Source organism: Leptonychotes weddellii, chromosome 4 (assembly GCF_054177405.1).
Source record: "Leptonychotes weddellii isolate Sample4059 chromosome 4, ASM5417740v2, whole genome shotgun sequence".
NCBI lineage: Eukaryota > Metazoa > Chordata > Mammalia > Carnivora > Phocidae > Leptonychotes > Leptonychotes weddellii.
The window spans coordinates 144,914,053-144,938,109 of record NC_138372.1 but is presented as its reverse complement, the minus strand read 5'-3'; the positions used below and the strand labels follow the sequence as shown (position 1 = coordinate 144,938,109).

Below are 24,057 nucleotides of genomic sequence, written 5' to 3'. Positions count from 1 at the left end.
GGCACATTCTGCATGGAGCACTGGGTGTTATGCACAAACAATGAATCATGGAACACTTCATCTAAAACTAATGATGTAATGTATGGGGATTAACATAAGAATAAAAAAAAAAAAGGAAGAATTGAGAAAGCACCCATAATAGGAGAAAGATGTATTAGGCCTCAAACATAAGGGTTCCATCTTTCTCAGCAGTAAATTTTTATAATCAAAAAAAAAAAAAAAAAGAAATTAGCAGATGAGGGAGTAAGAGCATTCAGATAAATGCAATGTCTCCTGTGTGCTGGGCAGTGTGCTTGGCATTTTCTTCATATCAGCCCCTACTGTATCTGCATTTTACCGAGGATAAAACTGATGCCAAGAAAGTCCTATGCTGATGAACGAAAGCCACACTTTAAGGGCATGGGTATTTCACTGCAAAGTCTCCCTCTTCTCTTCACTATAATACCTTGAATTGGGGGCAAAAAAAAATTTTTTTTTTTGAAGTTTGCAAAACCAAGAAACAGGTGGATTGAAAGTTTAGATGTGGTGAAGACTGTCAGAGTGGAACAGGAGAATGAAAAATGAATTCCTAGTTCCACCCAAGGGTTATATCTCAGCACCTGCCAGAGCTATCCTATTCCCTCCACTCAGTTCTGAGGGAACATGTTTTTTGAACGTTTCCATTTTGTGGGCCCTCCTGTTAACAGTGGAGAACTAAAGATAAAGTTTGCAGCTAGACTTTAGGATTCGCTACAAAACGTCCCACAACACTAGCAGCTATTGTAATGTGGAGGTTTGAGGATTGGTTACAGTCTGATAGTTGTGGGAGATGAAAGGCTGTCTCCCTTCCTGTTGCTTTGATGTTTTCTTGTTCACAGGAGGCCGATGTTTGGAAACATGCTGGGAAGGAGAAAACTCAGCCAGTAGAATTGGGATTCAAATTATAATAACATCTCAACTGTAGAAAATAAAATGTCATTCTAAATTGTTTCATGAGCCATCCTGGAACAAGGCTACAGTGCATCTGCTGTGGGTTGAGTGTGCTACTTAGCCTTTTCTAAATGTTCTCTTCCAGGTAAATCACCGGTGAATGACTAAGCATGCGGAAAACCCTGCCTTACCACCTCGCGTGGGTTTTCTTACCGTTGTTCTCTAGGATGTGTTTACTTCTCCTGATCATTTTTCTCTTTGGAACCAGACCTTGGAAATTCCGAATGAGGCATCTTGGCTGGCTGTGAGCTGGGCATCCAGCTGCTGGGTCTAACACTTCTCTGAAGATACTGATCCTTTCTGAGGGAGATATTTCCAGATCTCATCTCTCCCTTGTGCTTCTCCAGCCCTACAGCCTGGTGAGGGTAACACTGTAGACAGTGATCTAGACACACAATCCCTCAGCTCACCCAGCAGGGGATGGGAAATCAATGAGAATATTTTAAAATGTAAAATGTGAATGATGGAGGGGAAGATAGGTAATCTCTAAATAGAAGTAAAGCTCTCAGGGCTGCCAAAGTTTTAGTGGGTATTTAGTGGTCTTGCTCCTAAAGATCTTGGACAAAGTACCTTATCATGGGGGCTAAGAGCACCTGGAAGGCAGCCAGCTCCTTCTCTATCTGTGTCTATCCCAGGAGAGACTACCTGTACCATGCTTGGGCCTATCTGGACTTACAGAGAGAATTTTCTAGCTGTCCCAAAAGAACTCACAACAACAGCCAAATGGGGAAAGTATGTTTCTTTCCTTCAGCAAGTTATAAACTCAACACTTTTCACTGATTTTTAGCTCTCTGATGGCTAGCCATGGGACTCAGAATCAGAAGACTTGGTTTGAAATGTCAGCTTTGTCAATCATTACCCCTCAAAGCTTTCTGAGCCTTGATGTCCCAGTTAATATGTGAATATAATATATTTGAGGATTAATTCCAAGGAGGATGTGAAAACACACTGAAGCATATACTATAGCTTTCTAACATGAGGTGCTGTTATATTCCTTATCCTGTCTTGAAATCTGCGTCCTTGGCAAGGGGTGCTAACTTTATCACCCCTTGTTTGCCTAACAGATTGAATGGAGCTACTTTGCATTTATCTGCTTTTAGCGGTTTGACTAAAAAACCTACATGAGTCTATAAGGTGTCTGATGCAAACCACAGCATGCTGGTCATGTGCTGTGAAGTCCAAGCTTTTACCACAGATTATTAAGTCATTAGAGTTTCTTTTCAATGGTATTGTCCAGGTGGTATTAATATAGTGGTTGAGGGAACAGGCTGGATTCTAATTCTAGTTCTGCCTCTCTCTAGCCGTATAAAACTGGGCAAGATATCTCATGCCTGTAAGCCTCAGTATACTCATCTGTGAAATAGGAGTAAGTGTAAAGAATACATGATGTAATTTATGTAAAGCATCCGCATAGAGTATGGGCTTCCATATACAACACACCATTTAAACCATCTCTGGGAAAATGTGGAAGATTTAACTAAATAGCCAAGAAGACTGTGACAACCACCAGCACCACAACAATAATAATAATTAAATAATTATTGAATTATTTAATCGTTGCAGTATTTATGAAGTAGGTATTCGTTTCATTTTATAGATGAAGAGAAAGAGATCCAGAGAAGAGAATACTAACTTTCTAGAGACAGTGGCAGGTACTAACCTTTTCCTAGGTTACATTCTCTCTTATCTCCCTGCTTATTTCTTTTTTAAAAAAAAAAGATTTTATTTATTTGACAGAGAGAGACACAGTGAGAGAGGGAACACAAGCAGGGGAAGTGGGAGAGGGAGAAGCAGGCTTCCCGCCGAGCAGGGAGCCCGATGCAGGGCTCGATCCCAGGACCTGGAATCATGACCTGAGCTGAAGGCAGACGCTTAACTGACTGAGCCACCCAGGCGCCCCTCTCCCTGCTTATTTCTGTGTACTAACAATTCCATTCTGAGAGGATCCTGTTGCTTTATTTGTTTATTTGTTTCTTGTCTCTTTTTCATCTCTAGCATGATGGCTTCTACCTACCCTACACGCAAGTAGCAGCATGAAGGTCTGGCACCTAGTAGGTGCCAAAAATATTCAAGAAATGAATGAATGAACAATTCACTAATGCTACTCTAAGTATTGCCTTTTCCATGGAGTTCCATGTGGTTGTTTGGTACTTCCAGTCCTAATCACAAATGTCATTATTATTTGGGGACTGATTTCTTTTCTAATATGTAAGATCTTGATGGCAAGAATACAGTGTACTGCATATTTTTATCTCTTGTTCTTGAATCAAGGTTTGGTATTAAAGAATGCTTAGAGTCTGGGCACCTGGGTGGCTCAGTTGGTTAAGCGACTGCCTTCAGCTCAGGTCATGATCCTGGAGTCCCAGGATCGAGTCCCGCATCGGGCTCCCTGCTCAGAGGGGAGTCTGCTTCTCCCTCTGGCCCTCCCCCTCTGATGTGCTCTCTCTCTCAAATAAATAAATAAAATCTTTAAAAAATAAAAATAAAAAAATGCTTAGAGTCAACAATTAAAATCAATGTGTAAAGATTCAGTCTCAAAAAGGGGGCATGATAGATCAGACTGGAATTATGGTGAAGAAAATTTTCAGGGAACAACATGTTATTCTGTAAAAATAAACAGTTGTTGGATATAATGTTACAAAGAACTCAGGAAATGTGAACAACGAAAGAGATGCTAAGTCAATATGATTTATGCTGAGGTCATTTCCCATTATCAATGTTGACTGATACTGTATTAATATATACCAGAGTGGGGTTTGCCTACAAAAGATACAAACCCACTTTGACAGTCATTCTTGTACTGTCTTCTCTGTCTGCTGTCACATCTAATCATCTGTGGTTTCTCTGTCCCTCATGAAGCCGTAGAAAACTATTTCTCTGGATGTCACTCTGCATCTTAAATTTGTACTTTAGAGCCCATTGAAATCAAGGATTCTCCCATATAATGGGCAAAGCATTTTCTTTAGGGGATATAGAGTCAAGATGACGGTAGGGGATACACTAGCTGCTAACTTAGGCTGCCTGCGATAAGCTTGAACTTTCTTTTTTTTTTTTAAAGATTTTATTTATTTATTTGAGAGAGAGAGAATGAGAGTGAGCGAGTACATGAGAGGGGGGAGGGTCAGAGGGAGAAGCAGACTCCCTGCTGACAGCAGGGAGCCCGATGCGGGACTCGATCCCGGGACTCCAGGATCATGACCTGAGCCGAAGGCAGTCGCTTAACCAACTGAGCCACCCAGGCGCCCCTAAGCTTGAACTTTCTTGTTTGGGGTAATTTTGTGGTAATTCTTGTTTGGATAATATTTGTTTAATATGTATTTATAATTTATTTCTTGAGCACCCTTCACATACCTGTACCAAGTATATAACATTTTCACAAATAAACTTTTAAATAGGAATTGTTCAAGGGTCAGCAAAACTGTATTATAAGGAGCCAGACAGTAAGTATTTTAGCCTTTTTGGGCCCTACAGTCCCTGCCATAACTATTCAGCTCTGCCCCTGTGAGAGAAGCCACGAACGACACATGGGTGATTGGGCGTGGCTGTGAACGTTATTTAGAAAAACAAGCCACGGAGCTGGATTTGGCCCATGACCGTAGTTTGCCAACCAGTGGAATAGTCCAATTCTTCTGGTAAAGCAAGGTAAATGGCGCATAACTTATTTCAAACCACTCTTGTGATTTATGGCGAATTTTTTCAAATTATTCATCTAATTATCAACAGCTCCTATGAGAAATACAGACCGAATAATGCTGGCTTTCAGCGTGGGGACCAAAATTTTGATTGAAAATTTGACTTCTCTTATGACAGAATCATCAATGAGCATTACTACTCTAAACAAATATCACCTACAAAAATTTCCTGCTGATACAGTACTTTTAATAATCCTGGGAGCTACTTTCCCAGAAGATGTGCGCTCCTACGGATGCTGGATTCAGGAGTTCGTGTAGAAACCAGTACCAGAATCGGCCGGAGAGGATGCACTTCCAGACTGATGGCCAGTCCCTTGGTTCTGCTATCAGACTCTCCTCATCTGTGCCGGAATCCTGGCTCCAGCACTTACCAGTTGTTGGACTCGGGGCCCAGCTCTAACTTCTGAGTCTCCATTTTCTCTTCAGTAAAAGTGGTGAGAGAAATTTTACCTATCTCCCAGGTTGTGGGGATAAATGAGATGATGTTGATCAAGGGCTTATGTAGTGTTTGGAACATAGTAAATGCTAGAAAAGCAAAGCTAATTTTAAAACTAACAATAGGAATCACTCATCACTGTGCATCAGACGCTGTTCTGAGTGTTTCATTTACATATACAGTCATCGAATCTCCACAAATAGCATCGTGAGGAAGGTGCTACCATGATCTCCATGATACCCGCGAGGGAACCCATCTACACTTACAAGTGGCAAAGCTGGGATTTGATCCAAACAGTTTGCCCCCGTCATGCTGGAACCGCTCTGGCTGCCGCCGAAAAGCCCTCTTGAACTATCTGTCCCTACAAAGGCAACTGTTTCTTATTGCTCAGGTGGAACTAGGTAGACATCGTATTTCCTGTTACGAGAATGAAGAGAACTAATGCTGTGTGTGGGTAAAGGAACACTGATCACAAACCTCTGTCAATCTCTGACCTACCTAGAGGTCTCCACCCCCTCCAGTGGAAAATGTTTCCGTCTGAATTAGAATGGAGAATGCCTTTTCTTCTAGAATAAGTGTTTTAAAAGCTTATGAAAGACAACCGAAGAGTATCACCGCTATACTTCCTGTGCATAAAAGCTAAATGACTTACGTAGGCCGGCCTGGTGTTTTAGCATTTCATTAATGGGAAAAATCCTGTCATTTCAGACATTGATTTGTGAGCGACATTTGCTCGTGTCTGCATATAGAGTCAAAATAACACTACACTCTGAAAATGGGCTATTTACTTTATATCTCTGACTACCCTATAGAAAATCATCTCCCTCCTACTTCGTCATTTCATATCCTCCTCATCTGCTTCATTTTCTCCAATATCTGATACACTATGTGTATATATTTATATACTGTATATGTGTTCATATACTGTTTCCCCCATCCTCCTTAGAATGTAAGTTCCACAGGACAAGGGTTTTTGTCTTACTTGTTCACTGCTGTGTTCCTAAGGTCTCACGCAGGGCCAGGAACACTCAAGGAGGTGTTCAGCACATTTTGTGGAACACGTGAATCAATACAATTGTCACCTTATTAAGAAGTGCCCTTTTTCTTAGGCAGATAAGGCCTAAGCTACGTACCTCATCTCTGAGATCCTAGTACTGTGGGCAAGTGTGTGAGGAAGGAGAGTATAATGTTACTATCAGAGGCTTTGGATTAGATGCCAGCATTCGATCCCCGGTTCTTCCATCTCTTGATTGGATGACCTTGAGGTTAATGTTGCTGAATCTCAGACTCCTCATCTTTAAAATGACATGATACATTATACCTCTGTCCTAGGTGCAAATGTGATGCTGTGCAGACATCCCGGAGCACCATACCTAGCGCACGGTCTGAGCTCAGGAACACTGGCCACCTGAAAGGCGAGCAAACGACTGACCGCCATGCAGGTGGGCCACACTCTTTTCCAGGTTACATTGGTGGGAGGGGGAGCAGACAAGGAACCTGGTGCATGACATTAACCGAAGAATCTAAGCTAGAATATTTAGGCAGTGACTCAAACCGGGATGCAGAGGTTTTGAGGATCGCTTGGGGGAAATTTTCAAAACTCTCCATGCTCCTGGGGCGTTGGCAACACTGCTTCCCTTTACAATTTGTGTGTGGATGTGCTTCTGTACTGAAGGGAACATGTCCTATTCCTCGGGGGTTTGGGAGTAAGATAAAAGCGGATAACAAATTTACGGTACATTACTAAGGTATAATATGTTCAAATCTTTCTGATGACTGCAAAGATAGCATATGTATGAAATATTGGCTAGTTGATACCCAAGGGAATGAATCACTGCTCACCACAGAGGCTTTCGTGCACAGCATTTCCCTAGCGTGACTGTGTAACAGCTTCCCGAGATGCTTTCCTTCTGAATGAAGACGTTTCTATTGCTCTTTAGGGGAAGATGGTTTCGCGAATTTTACCACTGCAAACCATCGTGATTCAAGTCATCTTCATGATACGTTATTGTTTTTGAAAGAATTCTTTATATTCCTCAAGGTTTCTAAAGAACTTGACTCTATCCTTAAAACTGAGATCGTATTGGGTCAGTTGAGCTGAGGCAGAAAGATAACCTTGAATAAACAGAACTCTAATTACAATAGCTTTACTTTCACTCTTTATAAAAGACAGCAGGATTGTCTGAAAGTGCACTTACGTTTAGGTATCCGTTTGCAAAAATTAGAGTACCTTTCTTCAATGCTACCAAGAACTTCTTAATGACCATTAAAAATTATTTGAGAAGATAATTCACACTGTCACAGCCCAGAATTTTCTGTCTTTTGACTCACTGGGCATCATGGGAACATGAGTTTTCTTTCAGTACCTCAATGTTTGTGATTAAAAAATAAATCCAAGACGGCATTTTCTACCTGTGGTATATGCATGGATAACTGTCTATCAAAACATGTTTAGGATGGTACAATAAGCCTGATGCAACTTAATAACCATTCTTAATTAATTATTCTGAGGAAATGAGCAGAGTTGGGAAGGAGCCAGTAACAGAAACCGTTCATTAGCTTAAAAGCCACAGTACATCGATGGACTCTGAGAAACAAACTGAGGGTTCTAGAGGGGAGGGGGGTGGGAGGATGGGTCAGCCTGGTGATGGGTATTGAAGAGGGCACGTTCTGCATGGAGCACTGGGTGTTATACGCAAACAGTGAATCATGGAACACTACATCAAAAACTAATGATGTAATGTATGGGGATTAACATAACAATAAAAAAAGCCACAGTCCATAACGGCAGTTTTCTACCTGTCTAAATTTGGGTCTGCACTGGATTTTGAGTGGCTGGCACTGACTCCTTGAGTTGGGAGAGCTCCCTCAGGAATCAACAAATATCGTGTGTGATGTGGAGCACCGATACAGAAAGGGTTTATGTGGAACCCCTCTCTGGCTTTTGCCTTTAGTATCTGAGGGTCTTGTGAGGCACAGAGACTCAGTGTGCTCGCATCCACAGGAGAAGGGTCAAGCACCCTCGATTCCGCCCATCCCTGTTTATTAAGAGTATTTGCACTTCATAATGCCCTCCTCCTAGGAGGTAAAAGTCACTAGCAAAGTAAAGTCAAGAACTGTCTGCAAAATGGAGTAGTGTTCCTTTTATCAAAAGGCTAATTACTTTTAAGTATGTTCCCGGCGTCCCTCACTGATAAATTGGAAATAGCCGGGATGTTTGAGGGGAAGGCAAAAGACTGTGAACACCAGACAAGTCAGCTGAGGATGCTCATAAAGCAGAGACCCGGCTCAAGATTGTGAGGAAGGAGTTATAGCCCATGAACTGGTCCTATTCACAATATTTTGAGGCACCTGACTTCCGTCGATTTGGAGGCAGGGTTTTAGATGGAACTTGGTGGCAAATGTAGAAATCTCTGCCCTTGGTGTGGCATCACATCCTATCTATCTTTATGGTAAGATCCTCGCCCCAGTGAAAGGGAATGAAGTGCTAAGGGTAAAATTGTATTGGTCGCGGGGGTGTCATTCTTTGTCACAGAACAGGAAACAACCTTGAGGACAATGAAATGGCTCATCTAAATATGGCACCACACACCTAAAAACCTTCAGGATTAGTGCCTTTGGTTGCCCAAACAAAGGGATGGGTTTTTCTAATTTGCTTAAGATGTTTATTGGGAATGAGTCCCAGAACAGGCCCACTGCAAAGTGTTTAGACGTCACTAAGAAATTCAGATTGCCTGTCATTTACTATTACACCAGCTCCTTGTTTCTAAATGTGAATGGGACTTCATCCTGCCATCGTTCCCCCGTCATCTCCCTCTCCCACTTCCCACAATGGACTGCCATGCCCCTGCTCATGGCCCCTCGCTCCACCAATGTCTCTTCATGCTTGTTAGTCCATGAGTTTCCATTCCGTGTCACCAAGAAAAGAGAGACCAGCCTATAGGAATGAGCCACCTCCTACCCCATAACCTAAAAATAATCTGCAACCATGGTCATCCCGATCTCTTTTCCTGTATCATTCATTCTCTTTAAGTCACACATTTATCCATTTGTTCGACACTCATTGATACTTCTATGTACCACACGCTGTGCAGGGTGCTGCCGACGGACCAGTGAGTTAGATGCAATGCTGCTGACAGGCTTACCATTACCTTGCCCTCTCCAAGGTTATGGCTTTGCCTGTGTTCTTGCTGGTACCCCTTCGTGCCTCTGCAGGGACCGAGCCCTAGCAACAGTGAGTCTGGCTCATGTCTCTGCAAGCAGTTCCTCCCACCCTGCTTAGCTCTTTCCCACCAGGATTTAAAGGCTTCAGGTTGGGGCGCAGGGGTGGCTCAGGCGGTTAAGCATCTGCCTTCGGCTCAGGTCATGATCCCAGGGTCCAGAGATCAAGGCCCATGTCAGGCTCCCTGCTCAGCTGGGAGTCTGCTTCTCCCTCTGCCCCTCCCCCTGCTTGTGCTCTCCCTCGCTCTCTCTCTCTCAAGTAAATAAATAAAATCTTTCAAAATAAATAAATAAAGGCTTTGGGTTTCCCCTGTCTTAGGCAGGAAACAAAACAAAGGAAACAAAAATACTCTGCCTTTTTTCTCCCTGTCATTACTGTGCACTCCCCAGCTGCCCCTCTCTCTCACAAATGTGTTAAAACTTGCCTACTCTTAACTCCCTGTCCAGTTTCCTGCTGCCTGCCCCAATCCATTCATTCACAACTTCATGAGAGCTAATGTAGTCCCCCTAACACTTTGTGGGAATTACTCACAAAGCCTGCCAGTGCCTGTTTGGGGTGCTTTTTTGGTTATCTTTACCTCTTTCTGTTGACCTCCATGGAAAGTCTCCTCCTTTCATTTTTGTGACTCTACATTCTCCTGGCTGTCTTCCTCCCTCTCTGGCAATTCCTTTTATTTGTTTTATTAGTTTATTTATTCCTTTTATTTGTTTATTTCATGGGCTCTTCATCCCATTCCCCCCAGAATTCTGGCTACTCCAGGGTTTCTTTTCTAGTCCACAAAATTTCCCCCAATAATCGTATTTACCCCAGAGTCCCCAACCAACCATCTGGACGCTGACTGCTCCAAATCTCAATCTCCAGGCCAGGTGTCTCTTCTGAGCTCTAACTCTGTATTTCAAACTGTAACCTTGTAAGCTGTATTCTCCAGACACTTCAAATGCAACATGGGCAAAGCTGAACTTAATATGCTCACTGCCCTGAAATATACTCCTCCACCAATTAATTTGCAAGGTGCAGCTCAGGAGTCTCTTCCAGAAAGCCTTTCTGACGCCCATCTACCCCCGAGCCATCTAGGTGAGGAGAACTGTAAGTACACCACTCTGTGCTTTTTCTGATGATAACACTTATTCCTTTATGGCTGGAATTATCACTTTACTTTCCTGTGTTTCCTATTAGACTGTGAACCTTTTGTGAGCAGGAATTCTAACTTGCTCATGTTTGTATCCTCATACCTAATACAGTGCCTGATACATAGTAGGTTTTCAATTAAATCATAGATGAGTGGGTGCAAATTTGTCCTTACCTGCACTATTTTCCCATTCCATTTAATAACACACTGGAAGGGTTTGTAATAATTTAACAAGGATAATACCTCCACTGTGCACTACAGTTGGTTTATACAAAAGTATTGACTTGATTGCTCCTAATTGATTAATAGAGAAATAGGCTGGAGATCCATCCTAGCACGTGATACTCTCTAGTTAAATATTTCTCCTGTAAATTCACCCTGAAGCGGAGCCTATTCCTAGCTTTCCTTGTAGAGCAGAAAATATATCAGTGCACATTTTTTTCTCCTGCTCTCCCCCACCCTCATTTTCTATATGCCTAATCTTTCAAATGTTTGCCAAGTAGAATCAGTCACCAAGCTGAACTCCTGTCAGAGAAGCATGGCAGTGTATCAGTCCTGCACATTGCTGGAGGCTCCCGTTACTCGACTTTACAAATGATCTTTGAAAATTCATGGGGTGCTCTGCGTTTACCCTGCCTCTCTTCCCTCTCACCCTCACCATGGGGCTGCCTCTCGTAGAGTCACGGCCTCCTTCTCTGAGCGAAGAGCTGCTGCCTGCAGAAAATCTGCTGAGTTCTCCCAGAGCCATAAATCCCGTGAAAACTCACAACAATGAAGGCACAGGATGGAGAGGCACAGGACGCTTTAGCTACTTGCAAGTACTAGATAATTATTCTCAGGCAAGCTATCCTAGAGGGACAGCCAAAAGTCACCAGGGCTGTTTATGAAAGGTTGGCAGGATTTTCTTTTCCAAAATGACTGGATCTATTTTTATTGCAACGAAATAGGGCCGTCAGGTGTTTTGCATTATTCATTCTATTTCGTGTGCGCATTTAGCCTTGCTTAATTTTCAGAGCGAATTTAATTTGTAGTTTAAGTTCTTCTCGTGTACCTTGCATGCATCTACGAAGAGCTGTGTTTAATTCTAGTTCGTGAGGCCATGACTTCCCAGTTTTACATAAATCCACTTATTTACTCTTTTAACTGAAACTTCTCTCTCCTTGAACCTTCTCTCTCTCCTTGGCTCATTCTTCCTTCTTTATTTTCCCTCCCAACTGGAGGGAAAGCATCCACTAAAACTCTGTCTTTGGCCCTCTGGCCGTGTTCCAAGAGGGAAAAATAGGTCTTTCTGTCTCCAGCAAAAACTCCAGTCCTCTTCCAGCCTCCTAATTATAAAGATTTCCTCCAGAGCTCAATTTTTGTCAGCCTCTCCTTCCCTCTCTTTAGATTCAACACTAATTATATCTCCTTTCCATTATTTTAATGATCCCCAAAGGCCCATATTTGATCTTGACCACTCAACTTACAATGTAAATTTTTCCAAATCCTAAAGACTTACAATCTAAAATGTCCAAATCCTCTTCTTAAACTGTAGGTTTCTGACAGTGCCTTTAACTTCTCTCCCTCCACATTTCTCTCAACAATTCCACCACTTGCGGTTGGAAAGAACTGCTAGGGTCATATTTGACCCTTCCATCTTCCCCATTCCTTACACCCAGCCTTTACTAGTTATTTATCAATATGTCCCTAGGCACCATGGCAGGCGCTGTGGACACAGAAACGAATGGGATGATGTTGCCGGCCGCTGTGGGATGAACAATCTGGTGGGAGAGACACTTGAACAAAGTATTACAGCAACACAGTGTGCGCACGGATACGGGGACAAAGTGCTGCCGAGGGGAGGGGAAGCCCCAGCCACCGCTGCCCGTGGGCTCAGGAAAGCCCGCGCCGAGGGGTGAGCCTGGACGGGCGGGTTGTAAGTGACAGGTCCAAGGAGCGGCTGCAGAATGCTGGCAGCCTGGATGCAGTACACAGTGGGGCCAGTTTAGGAAACTGTTTGTGGAACGGTGGGCCAGGAACAGGGAGAAGATGGGTTTGGGGGAACAAGCAGGGAGCAGATCAGAGACGTCCCAGTATGCCGTGATCATGGTGTTGTGTTTATGCCTGGAAGACAGATGGATATTGGCGATTCCAGACATCTTAACCCTGTTATCAAGTGTGCATTTTAGAGGATCCTAGCAGCACTTTGGGGGGTGAACCGGAGGAGGGCGATTAAGGGCCCCCGAAAGGGCTGGGCAATAGGTGGGCAAAGCAGGGGCCGGCCGGTCTGCAGTGCAGAGGGGTGGGCGGGGCCAGGAGACACAGGCGCTGAGGAAGGAGTGCTAGAAAGGAGAGGTCGGACACGGGAGAACTTTCAGTGCAAAACATTCCCGGTATGATGGCTTGAGGAGAGCTGGGAGCTTTGAAATAGGCATTTAAAGCACAAAAAGTGGGAACTGCTTACAGTCCTGAAAGGGACAGACAGAGGTCACCAAGGCCCGCTGGAATGGGAACGCCAAGGGGGATGGAGCTCACCTGCCTTCCAATACATGTCCAATATGTGGGACCTCTTGATCCAACTGCAGCCTGACCTGGGAACTTGAGATTCACAGATAGGTATGGAAGCGTTAGGAGTGGGGAGGGCTTTGCAGGTGGGAAAAAAATTACACGATCAAGGTTGCAAAATATAAATGAGCTTGGTAGGTGTGGGAAAATCTGGTGTGACACGCCTGAATCTATGGGGAAGGAATAAATACAGATAAGTCCTCTCTTCCTCTTTGCTCTGTGCCATGCTTAATAACGCCGCTTCCTGTCCAGTCACCCCAGCTGAGAATCTGGAACTCCGCTTAGGAACTTCTCTCTCCTTCATCTACAGAATTCGTTGTTAAATCCTACTGACTTTACCTCCTAAATATTTCTCATATACATCTCTTCCCACCCATCCCTACTGTTACCCCTTAACTGAAGCCTTCTTTTCTTCTTGTCTGGATGGCAAAAGCTTCATCTCTGTCTCCCTGTTCTTGGATGGCTCGGTTGTACAATTTTATGAGCAAAGTTCCCAAAAGTCAAGGCCTTTAGTGGTTCCCCAGTGCCACAGAATCAAGTTCAGACACCTTCAGATGACACACAGGGCCTTCTGTGGTCTCGCCCTGGGCTCAGCTTGGTTACATAAATGACTATTTCTGCTGGTCTGAAGGTCTTCTTGTTCTTCATGTTGGCCTGGTGAATACCCCCTCATCATTCTAGAGTGGAAGTGACTCTTATTCTGTTGGGGGCTTTAAGTACAGTGTTTGCCCCTCTCTGTTGCCTCTTATACACACTGTACGGCCCAAACTTCTTTTCAATTGTTTTTTTTTTTTTTAAAGATTTTATTTATTTGAGAGAAAGAGAGAAAGAGCACGCAAGTGGGGGGAGGGGCAGAAGCAGAGGGAGAAGCAGGTTCTCCACTGAGCAGGGAGCCTGATGTGGGGCTCGATCCCAGGACCCCGAGATCATGACCTGAGTGAAGGCAGATGCTTAACCAACTGAGCCACCCAGGAGCCCCTCCAATTGTTTTTAATGGCAATCTTTCATATTGCACTGAGAGTTCCTTAAGATAGTGACTATCACTGGTTTTCCAGAGCAATGCCTGGCTTGAAATTGGCACTCAATACATGTTTATTGAATTAAAGAAATAATGGATAAAGCAAAAATAACGATGAAAGGGTCAGATATTAGAGAGTTTTAAAAGCTAGTCAGAGGAAATTGGGGATATTCTTTTTGAAAGAAGATGATGTGTGCAAATTGTTTTAGGAAAATGAGTCACATAGGGGCACTCAGATTTATTCTCATTTTTATACCTCTGCTCACATTGTTTTCCTTCTCTGAGTTGCTATCACTCTGCCTCTCTCCCCATCCTGTCCAGTGTAGCTCTCTCATTACAGAGAGTATTTTAAAGGCTCACTGGAAAGACAACAGGATTTTGTATAAAAAGTAAATTATTATTTGAGTCTGCCATATTTCTAAGTTAGCCTGTCCTGTCTGGGAGGGGGAAATCTCCATAAAAAGTCTTTTCTACTTGCATAGTCACCATTATACTGGATAGTTGCTAGTTTGGCTACTTCGGAATAAAAAAGGGATTCAATAGGGGCACCTGGCTGGCTCAGTCAGTGGAGCATGTGACTCCTGATCTTGGGACTGTGGGTTCAAACCCTATGCTAGGCGTGGAGATTACTTAAAATAAAATAAAATCTTTTTTTAAAAAAAGGGATTAAAAAAGGGATTCAATAAAAAACAAGAGGATTTTAGCTAGAATCAGAGAAGGGTATATCATAAATCAACAGCAATTCTCCACGGAGCAAAATAGTGTTGGAATTGACTGAGCCCCAAAGTAAGCATGCATGTACTCTCTTATACTTTCATTCGTTATATATGTAAAATTATATCATACACACACACATACACACAGAAGTGTGCTGATAAATATATAACCATTGGCTCTCCACAAAAAAAAAAGAAAGGCACTGAACTGTCATACTTGCTGATTTCTGTAGATTACAAAACTCCACCCATGGCCAGTTTTAAGCAACTAGTGTGACATCACTGAACATGGAATTGGGAAGAGATGCTAACAACCTGCTCTTCCAAAGCCTATGCTTTTGGGTTGCAACGTAACTGTGTATACACACTTTTGGAAGCCTGCTATACGCAAGACAGAGTGCTGAGGTCACTGAGAACACAAGGCCCTACTCTTAAGGATATTAATGGCAGTAGGAAGGTGGACAGACTAACAATTATGATACTTAAGAATTACTAAACTAGCAGTATATGCAAGGTATTATGGAAACATAGGTAGAACACCTAACATATGTAGTTATAGCTAGGCATTTAGTTATATAAGTCGGCCTGAGAAATTCAGGGAAGGCTTGGTGGGGTGCATGGAGCATCATTTGATCTGAGACTCGGAAGATCATGGGCAGTTGGCCAGATGAAGGGCATTCTGGCTGAGAGAACATAACAAGTTCAGAGAACTACAAATAATTCAGGATCACTGCAGCATAAAGTGTAAGTTAGGAGAGCCACAAGAAAATAAGCTGAACACATAGGAAGAAGCCAGGATCTTATTTGTTTGTTTGTTTGTTTTTAAAGATTTTATTTATTTATTTGACAGAGAGAGAGACAGCAAGAGAGGGAACACAAGCAGGGGGAGTGGGAGAGGGAGAAGCAGGCTTCCCGCGGAGCAGGGAGCCCGATGTGGGGCTCGATCCCAGGACCCTGGGATCATGACCTGAGCTGAAGGCAGACACTTAATGACTGAGCCACCCAGGTGCCCCCAGGATCTTATTTGTTAATGCTAAGATGTTTAAACTGTAGGCCTCAGGGAACTATACAAATCACTTGGATAACATATCTGTTAGAGAGATCCCCTAGTGAGCAATGTACAGAATGATTTGGGGGAGATTGGAATTGGAGCCCAAGAGGCTGCTGAGGTATGTGCTGAATGAGAGCACGGGGGAAGCAGGGATCGAGGACAATGGTGGTGTACGTGGGGCACCACAAACAGGAGATTTATGGGCTAGAATCACTCAGACTTGGCTATATAGGGTGGAAGGCACCTTAGAAGGACTCCCGGATTTCTGGCTTGGGACTATCAGATAAGAAAGAGGAAAGTTGGGACTCATGAAGAAAAATAATGGATTTAGTTTTAGACACATTGGATCTGATGCACTTACATGATGTCCAAAAAGCAATGAAGTGTTTGCTAGAGCTCCGTGCTAGAGACTCAAGCAGGTAGGGACGAAAGCAGGTGGAATGACAAAGGGCGAGGCTGCAGAAGCAAGAAGGGAGTCAGATGCCACAGCCGCAGACCTCCTTCACTGGACAGCTGCCTTTTGTGGCCCCACTGCAACGATACTAGACTGTTCTGTCCCTGAACCTGCCTGGTCATCTCCCGGCCTCTCTTCTGTGGAGCTCTGCTTCTTCCTTCTCTCCCTGTCTTCTCAGTGCTGCTTTGAGATGTTCTGTCGATCTTTACAGGCTCAACTCAACGTCACGGACCCCATAAAGCCTCCTTCCTTTCTCCCCCATTTTGCTCCTCCCCTCCCGATGCCGTGTCCTCTATCCAGAACACAATGGGCTGCTCAGGATTATTTGTGCACGTTGCCAACAGTGAGCTCCTTGGAAGATGAAGAGCTCGTCTCTACATGTCCCTGTGTCCTCCACACTTAGGCCAGTGCTAGGCGCTTTTTTGGATTGTGAGAGGATGTTTCATTAAACTGAAGAGGATACTGAATATGAAGTGCCTACTCCACAATTTTGCTTAATGTTGACCTCACTCTAGCTTTAAATCTCTCACTCTTCCCCCAACTCATAAAGGAGCCTAAAGACAGGGTACCAGCCGAGCCTTCTTCTGTCTGGAACTTGGGATATCTGCTTGCCATTTGAAGAATGCACAAAAGGCTATGTAAAGAAATATAGTTTGTCATTTTCAAGGTTAGCTGATTTTTTTAAAAGCTTTATTTGTTTATTTGAGAGAGAGCTTGAGCGGGGGCGGGAGGGGGCGGAGGGAGAGGGAGAGAATCTCAAGCAGACTCCCCGCTGAGTGCGGAGCCTGACAAAGGGCTCGATCTCACAATCCTGAGATCATGACCAAGAGCCTGAGGCTTAGCTGACTGAGCCACCCAGGTGCACCTCATGGTTAGCTGATTTTAAGAGGCATGGGTGTGTGTGTCCAAATTAAGAATCCTGCAGGACTACAGGTTTCTCCTTTTTTGTAGGCATATAGGAAAATGTATTTTTCTCTCCTGGTGAAATTATGTCTCAAAGCTACAAATGTAAAACTGGGAATAAACAATGTTCATCTAACCAAGGGACACAATGCACATAACTGCAGGGGATTTTCACTGAGGCAGTTTATGTGGTATGTACAAAGTCTTTCCTTATACAGGATGGGAATGTGAAAATGGAAAGCTATTCGTTGATGATAAAAATAAGATGGCTCACTTAGGTACCTGTGTGCCGAGTGAAAAAAAATCACACTTTTTTTTCATATCTTAGTGACCTTTATACTATGAAGGATACAGTTGAACCCAGACAAATGCGACAAATAAAACGATTAGAAATGAAAAATGGATTTGTGAAAACACTCCCTGTAAACTTGAGAAACCTCTGATTTAGGCCTGATGCTGAAGAGTTTAGTATCATTAATTTGCCTGGTAAGATGAACCACTGATGAATCTCCCCACACACCCTAAGGGACTTCAACCTCCCAAATACCAGCCCTACTGCCTGCTATTACACTCTTAGGCCTCCTTTCCCTCCTGTCTTGGAGGGTTTTCCTTGTTCAAGATTTCTTGAAAAAGCAAGTAGCACTGGAGGCAGTTGGAGGGAGGCGGGGGAGAAGAGAAAAGACATATTTAAGCCCCTTATTTATCTCGGTTCTTCATTTTCCAGGAGCCTATTGCACGAGCAGAGCGTGCTGAGGAGGGGCGCAGAGCAGTGAGAAGGACAGGCCAGAGGGGAGGGTAGTGGAGGGGACCGGCGGGAGGAGAGCGAACATGAATTTGGTCACATGCATCTCACTGGATTTGAACAGTCTATGAGTAATTGTTATTCCCCTTTTATTGATGAGAAAATCAAGGCTAAGAAAAACTGACTCAATCTTACCCACGTTCTTTTACCCTGCTATTTTCCTTGAGAATATTAATTTCAACATTTTATGTAAAGGCAGGGTATAAATTATATATTTTTATATACATATACACACATATATATATTACTGTAATTATATTAAAAGGACCAAGTGAAAACATAAGAAAAAGAATATAAGCAAATGCTAATAAACTGTGGTTTTGGGAGGTGGGGTAAAGGATACCTTTTCTCTTATCCCTCATTTTCTGTGGTTTTCCATAATACGCATGATTGCTTTTATATCGTCATCAGCAATAACAATAGCAACAGCAACAAAAGGATGGATTGCTTTAAAAAGGAAAGGATCTTTTGTTTCTTGGGTGAGCAATGTTCCTCTGGTAAGGTGGAAGGCTTGTAAGAAATTTATGGAAACAAAGACCGGTATTTTAAAGCCTTCTTTAGTCAAATAAAACCTATAATGAAAAACTTGCCATAAACTCATGGAGTTTGCATTTGGACTCTGTCCCACAGTTCCCCCACCAGAGGAAAAAGGAACGAATTAGGGAGACTCAGTGCAAAAGAAAACTGGTAGTCTGCTCCATATGATATTCTGCACACCCCTGCATCCCTTGGAAAGCAAATATTTGCATCCGTAGTATAATCCATTACCAAGATTATTTGTGCCTCCAAAATACCAAAGGAACCAATCAATTCCTTTGGAATATACAGTCAGTGATTCAGATATTTTATCTACCCAGTGCCCCACGCCAGAAATGACCAAACTGACAGCTCTTCTGGCACTGTGTGGATAGAGCTGAAATGTGACAAATGGGATCATTTAAACTGTATCTCTTCAATATCAAAACAACCAATGGTAAAGCCAAAGATTTAGTCAATCAGATAATCCTTTGTCTAAGTTCCAAGTTCCAAGCCATTATTTTGAGTAATTCCTTTGATTCAATTTACCAAATATTTAGTCAGTTTCCTAAAATATAATAAAATCTCTAAATAATAGGGAAAAAAAATCTCTGATCTGGATTTTCTGCATGGGGGATAAAAGTTAAAAACAAATAAAAATGCACATTTATCCCTTACGTATAAATACTTTTTTATTTCCTTTTTAAATGGAGTTCTCTTAGGCTATGCACATTTGACTTTAATAACTTGGTTAGAGAGACCTGTCCCAGACAGAATATTTATTAAAATGTAAATTAAACTTGCCTGAAAGAAAAAGAATGCAGAGAAAATACTGAAACAAAAGACTCTTGGTTATAGGAGGTGGAGGCTTGAACCTTTTGAAGATTTGAGAAAAGAACAATTTTAGAAGAGAAAAAAGCCAAAGGAAAGGCCCATTGATTTTGGACAAAACTGGTTCCCTTGCATGGCTCTCACCCCTACTCATCAGTCGGGGCACTCATGTCTCCTAGGCTCCGAGCCCTGGTGTGGGGCTGTCTTCAGCTGGTGCTTCTGTTGTGTTCACACCTCACCCGTTCTTTCTTTGAAACATGTCTCTGGTTCACACCTTCCTTTAAGTTCTCCTGATGGAGAATCTCACTACTTCATGCCTGAATCACCACCAACAATTTCCAAAGTGGCCTTTCTGTCACCTGACTCCTGCCCTCCAAATCTGTCTCATCCCCATATTGATCATCCCCTCCAAACCAGGTTGCTCGCTTTTGCTTCCTGCTCACCACCCTCCTTGTTGGTTGCCTCTATGCCAAGTTAAAACTCCTTTCTCTGCCTGATAGTTGGGATCCTTCACAGCCCCTTAGCTGTCTCTTAAACACACACACACACACACACACACACACTCCTAATTAATGCAATCTTCCTTTTTACTGCTCCCCCAAATATGTCACTCATTTTAGTCAACCAGATCACTCGACACCATAAAAATCCCACCCGTGGGCTCTTCCTTGTCTCCTTTCCAAACCCGTAACATTCTCATCCCAGCCAGGTCCTTCGTGTGTGGCGTGCTATCCCTCTTGACTTTTACTTTCCAAATTAGCTCCATCCTAATGGAGCCTACTCAAATGCCACCTCTTCCAGGGAGCCTTCCCTGATCACTTTAGCCCCACAGTTTTCTTTCTCTTCTCTGAACACCCATCCCATCTCCCATCAAGACTGAATTTCATGACATATTACTTCAGTGCACTTCTGTGGATTCATATACTATCCTGTGTCTCTCAGCGGGGGTCTTATTGCCATTTGTACCAGGGCACTTCTTCAAAGGGCAGGACTGACTGGCACATTTCGGGACATTTGAGGCCCCTCCCTCTTGAAGGCTCTCTGACAGTGTTGCGATTGTGACAAACCCAAATGCTCCGAATACATTTCCAAATGCCTTAATAATTAAAAAGTTCCTTAGAGAAGTTACTAGAACATATACACATCTGTTCAACAGCTAATCTGTTTAAATGGTGAATGTGTATAGTATTTTAAAGAATGAATCCATATTTGTCTTACAGTTGCCAACACAATATAAAACTAGGAAAGAGGCTAATTGTCAGGTGTTAATCACCACTCCATTTCATAAGATGTTCCACTGAACCCTCATTGCAACCCCGGAAGCTGCTATTGATCCTCCTTTTCTAGATTAGGAAACTGAGGCTCAGAGAGTTCTGCCTATTCAAGGTCATACTATTCGATTAGAACCCTGGCATGTAAGCCCAGGATTGTTTGGAGCCAAATCTTTGACTTTTTCTTCTATCACCAGCCTCTATAAAGGCTCTATAAAGCCTATCTGTAACAGCTTTGAATTAGGAGTGTGAACATGTAACATAATTAGCAATTTAAAGCACATTATTAATGCTGATAGGTACTAATGACTATAATTGAGAAGAAGGACATTAGACCAGACAATTTTTTTTTAGAATTTACAACAAGAATATAAATTGGAGTCTAATGAACAAATTTACTCACTGACCCTTGCTGCAGACATTGACCCATGTTTGATCTCAAATTGAGATGTACATATTCTTTACCTTCTTACTGTATTTGTTAATGTTTGTCTTGGCAGATGGTCAACAGCTCTAAGTTTCCCTTAATCAAGTTCTGGGTAACGGATGGCCAAACAAGCCTTGTATTAGGTAGCATTGCTAGACCCAAAGCAATAGGAATCCAAGAGCCGGCAATAGTTCTCAGGTCCTTCCTGTCTGGTATCCTTAATAAAAAATGTTCTGTTAAATCAAATCTCAAAGTATCATTTAAAATGGTGTATAGACTCCCTTTAAGTTATAGTTCCTTATTCATTTCATGCATATCTACAACACCCACATTTATTAGCAGCTCATTTCAGTGTGTGCCCATATGTCCAATTAAAATTCTTCATATATCAGCTAATCTAGAGTTTCGGAAGTAATAGCATGTATATAATCCATATGCGTACTTTAAAAAGTATGCTCAGTTTCTATCTAAGCACACAGGAAGAACTGTATTCCTTGCAGGGGGAAAAAAGAGAGAGAAAGAGCCGGTATTGCTGATTTCAAGTTTTCTTTCTCAGCTATGAGAATAAATGTTTCCTATGTACTTATTCTGTTCAGCAAAGAAGCAAAAGGAACTGAAAGCTAAGTTCATTAAGTAACTTAGAACAATTGTGTAAATATAGCTGAAAATGTACATGATATACAAGTATTTTATTCTTATATTGCCTTATAAACTGTATCTACTGTAACAAAGTTGCACTTCATCCACTAGGAAAACCACTATTTAGCTGTAACCACATCCACATTTGGTGATCTGAAAGCTAAAGGGATTTTTAGTTACGCTTACCAGGAGAAACACATTTAAAAAAATGTAATCATTCTTTCTAACCAATGAATTGAGGTTGGTGTTAGCCTTTTTACCAGAACATTTCCTAAGGAGAGTGCATTTTCCATTTCTGCATGCTGGGACACTTTGTAGGGAGCTGAGGGAGAAGGTGATAGGCTCTTTCCCCACTAAAACTAGTAAGCCCAGGACCGGGAACCCCTCTCAGTTATTAAATCTCAGTGAGAAGCTGTAGAACGGTAGGAAAGTTTCATTTTTGCTCTGACTCATCTTTTCTCCAACTATCTTATCAAATCTCTGTCATGCCATAGAATTCTTAAAGCTACCCAGCTGCTCCCCAGAGAAGCCACCAATGGTGCAGGTATTTCGATTACATTTCCCAGAGAATCGCACACATTTTAAAAGTGGATTTCTAGAGTTGCTGTTTATATTTCCTTCTATCCTCCCAGCACCTCCACTGATACCTGCTGGTGTGCTCTCACATTTCCCCCACCTATTTTTAGATCTTCAGTTGCTTTAGAGATGGATTTCACATGTAAAGCAGACGCTTACACTGTGAAACATTGGCATGATTGTATTTTGATTTTGCCGTCAGCTAAGGAGGGCAAAGTTGATGCCATCCTGCAAGGAACTCTATCCCACACTGTTTCCGTGGACTTGCTGGCTCAGGTTTGCTTACCTGCTTCCTCGAAGATACTGTGCTGCTGAAACATCTATTAGAGGTCTTTGAGTTCAAATTCTTGTTCTGATGGGTTGAGTCGTTTTTCCATGTCTTAGAGTTTTCTTTAGGATCTGAAGGAATGGGATTTAAGAAGAGGATCCTAGCTATGAATCCGTAGAGGACGGTGGCCAGTATCATTGGCACAACATAAAAAACACCAAAGTCCATTAGGTAAATAGGTGAGTAGTAATTCCTGGAGATCTTGTAGCCACAGGACACCACAACAGCATCTTTGTAGGTGCTAATGTTGAGATCCAGCAAGAAGAACCAGAGCATACAATAAATGGATGTGAAGGCCCAGACAAAGATGATGATCTTTTTGGCTCTGGAAAATGTGCAGAGAAACTGGGCTTTGATGGGGTGACAGATCGCTATGTACCTCTCGATGGTAAAGGCTGTGATGGAACAAGAGGATGCATTAATGCCCAAGTACTGGAGGTAAGTGATGCAGAGGCATCCGACGTAGCCGTAGACCCAGGAACCATAGATACTGTCTGTTATGTTGGGGAGGCCTGCAGCCACCAAGACCATGAGATCGGCTACTGCCAGACTCACCAGGTAGCAGTTTGTGGGGGTCCTCATGTGCTTGGTTCTCATGACCACCAACACTACCATGATGTTGCCCACGATGCCCAAACCACAGATTATGAGCACAAGTAAGATGGTGACCACTTGGTACTCGAGGGCCACCACCGCTCTTGGCTGAAGCTGTGTTTGGTTCAGTTCACTTACTGTCTCGTTTTCCATCTTCACAGGTTTGAAGTTTCTCTGAAACACTTCTCAAAACATCCTCTTCCCGGTGGCCTTCCTTTATCTCAGCTGTTCTCTCCCCCTGTGAAGAGTTAGAGTCCAAATTCATTCACAGCGTCCCCGTTTCAAATGGAGCCCGTCACGGGCAGGTAGCTCTTTTCCTCTGCTTTCACCTCCCGTGTTTCTCCAGTAACAGGGCTCGCATGTACTTCTGAAAACTCCCTTTATTGCAACTCTAGTGTAGGATGGAGGAACTGTCTTTAACCAGCTTAATAAGAGGCACCTGTTTCCTCTTAATGGAGAAAAAATGCGGAAGAGAAACAGAGGAAGCTCCCTACTTTGAAAGGGTGCCCAGAAGGAAAAGCTAAATGATATCTGCTAGCTGAAAAAGAAATACAAAGAAACCTCTCAGATGCTTGGGAAAAGTGTAAAGAGGAAAAAGGGACCAGGCGTGGGGGGAAAGCGGAGAGGCTCAATGATGAAGCTTGGTAGGAATTTAGAGTTTGCCTCCTTTGCTCTCAGAGGGTGGGATCGCTGGGCTACAAAACCCCCAAGTCTTTGAGCCTGCGTCTCCCCCTGCCGCCCTGCCCTACCTTCCCCATAGCGACCAGTTTCTTCTCTTACCTTTCCCTCAGTAGCGCTGCCTGCTTTTTTTTTTCCGGTGGATGAAGCAGTAGAAAGTGCAAGTTTCCAATCCCGCAGGAGGTCTGGTCTACTTTGCGGACGGGGAGACCGCTTTGCAGCGCTCAGTCCTCAGCATCGCAGTTCCTCTGAACCCTCTGG

The 24,057-nt window shown here is 43.0% G+C and overlaps 1 protein-coding gene across 1 annotated transcript in view; it reads right to left on the bottom strand.

Annotated features, from left to right (window-relative positions):
- Positions 1-23,811, bottom strand: part of TRHR (thyrotropin releasing hormone receptor) — a 26,566-nt gene extending 2,755 nt beyond the window's left edge. The window contains exon 1 of the mRNA XM_081817210.1: positions 22,483-23,811. Within this exon, the coding sequence (XP_081673336.1) occupies positions 22,483-23,271 (789 nt within the window). The 5' untranslated portion in view covers positions 23,272-23,811. The remainder of the gene's footprint in view (positions 1-22,482) is intronic.
- Between the last annotated feature and the right edge of the window lie 246 nt (positions 23,812-24,057).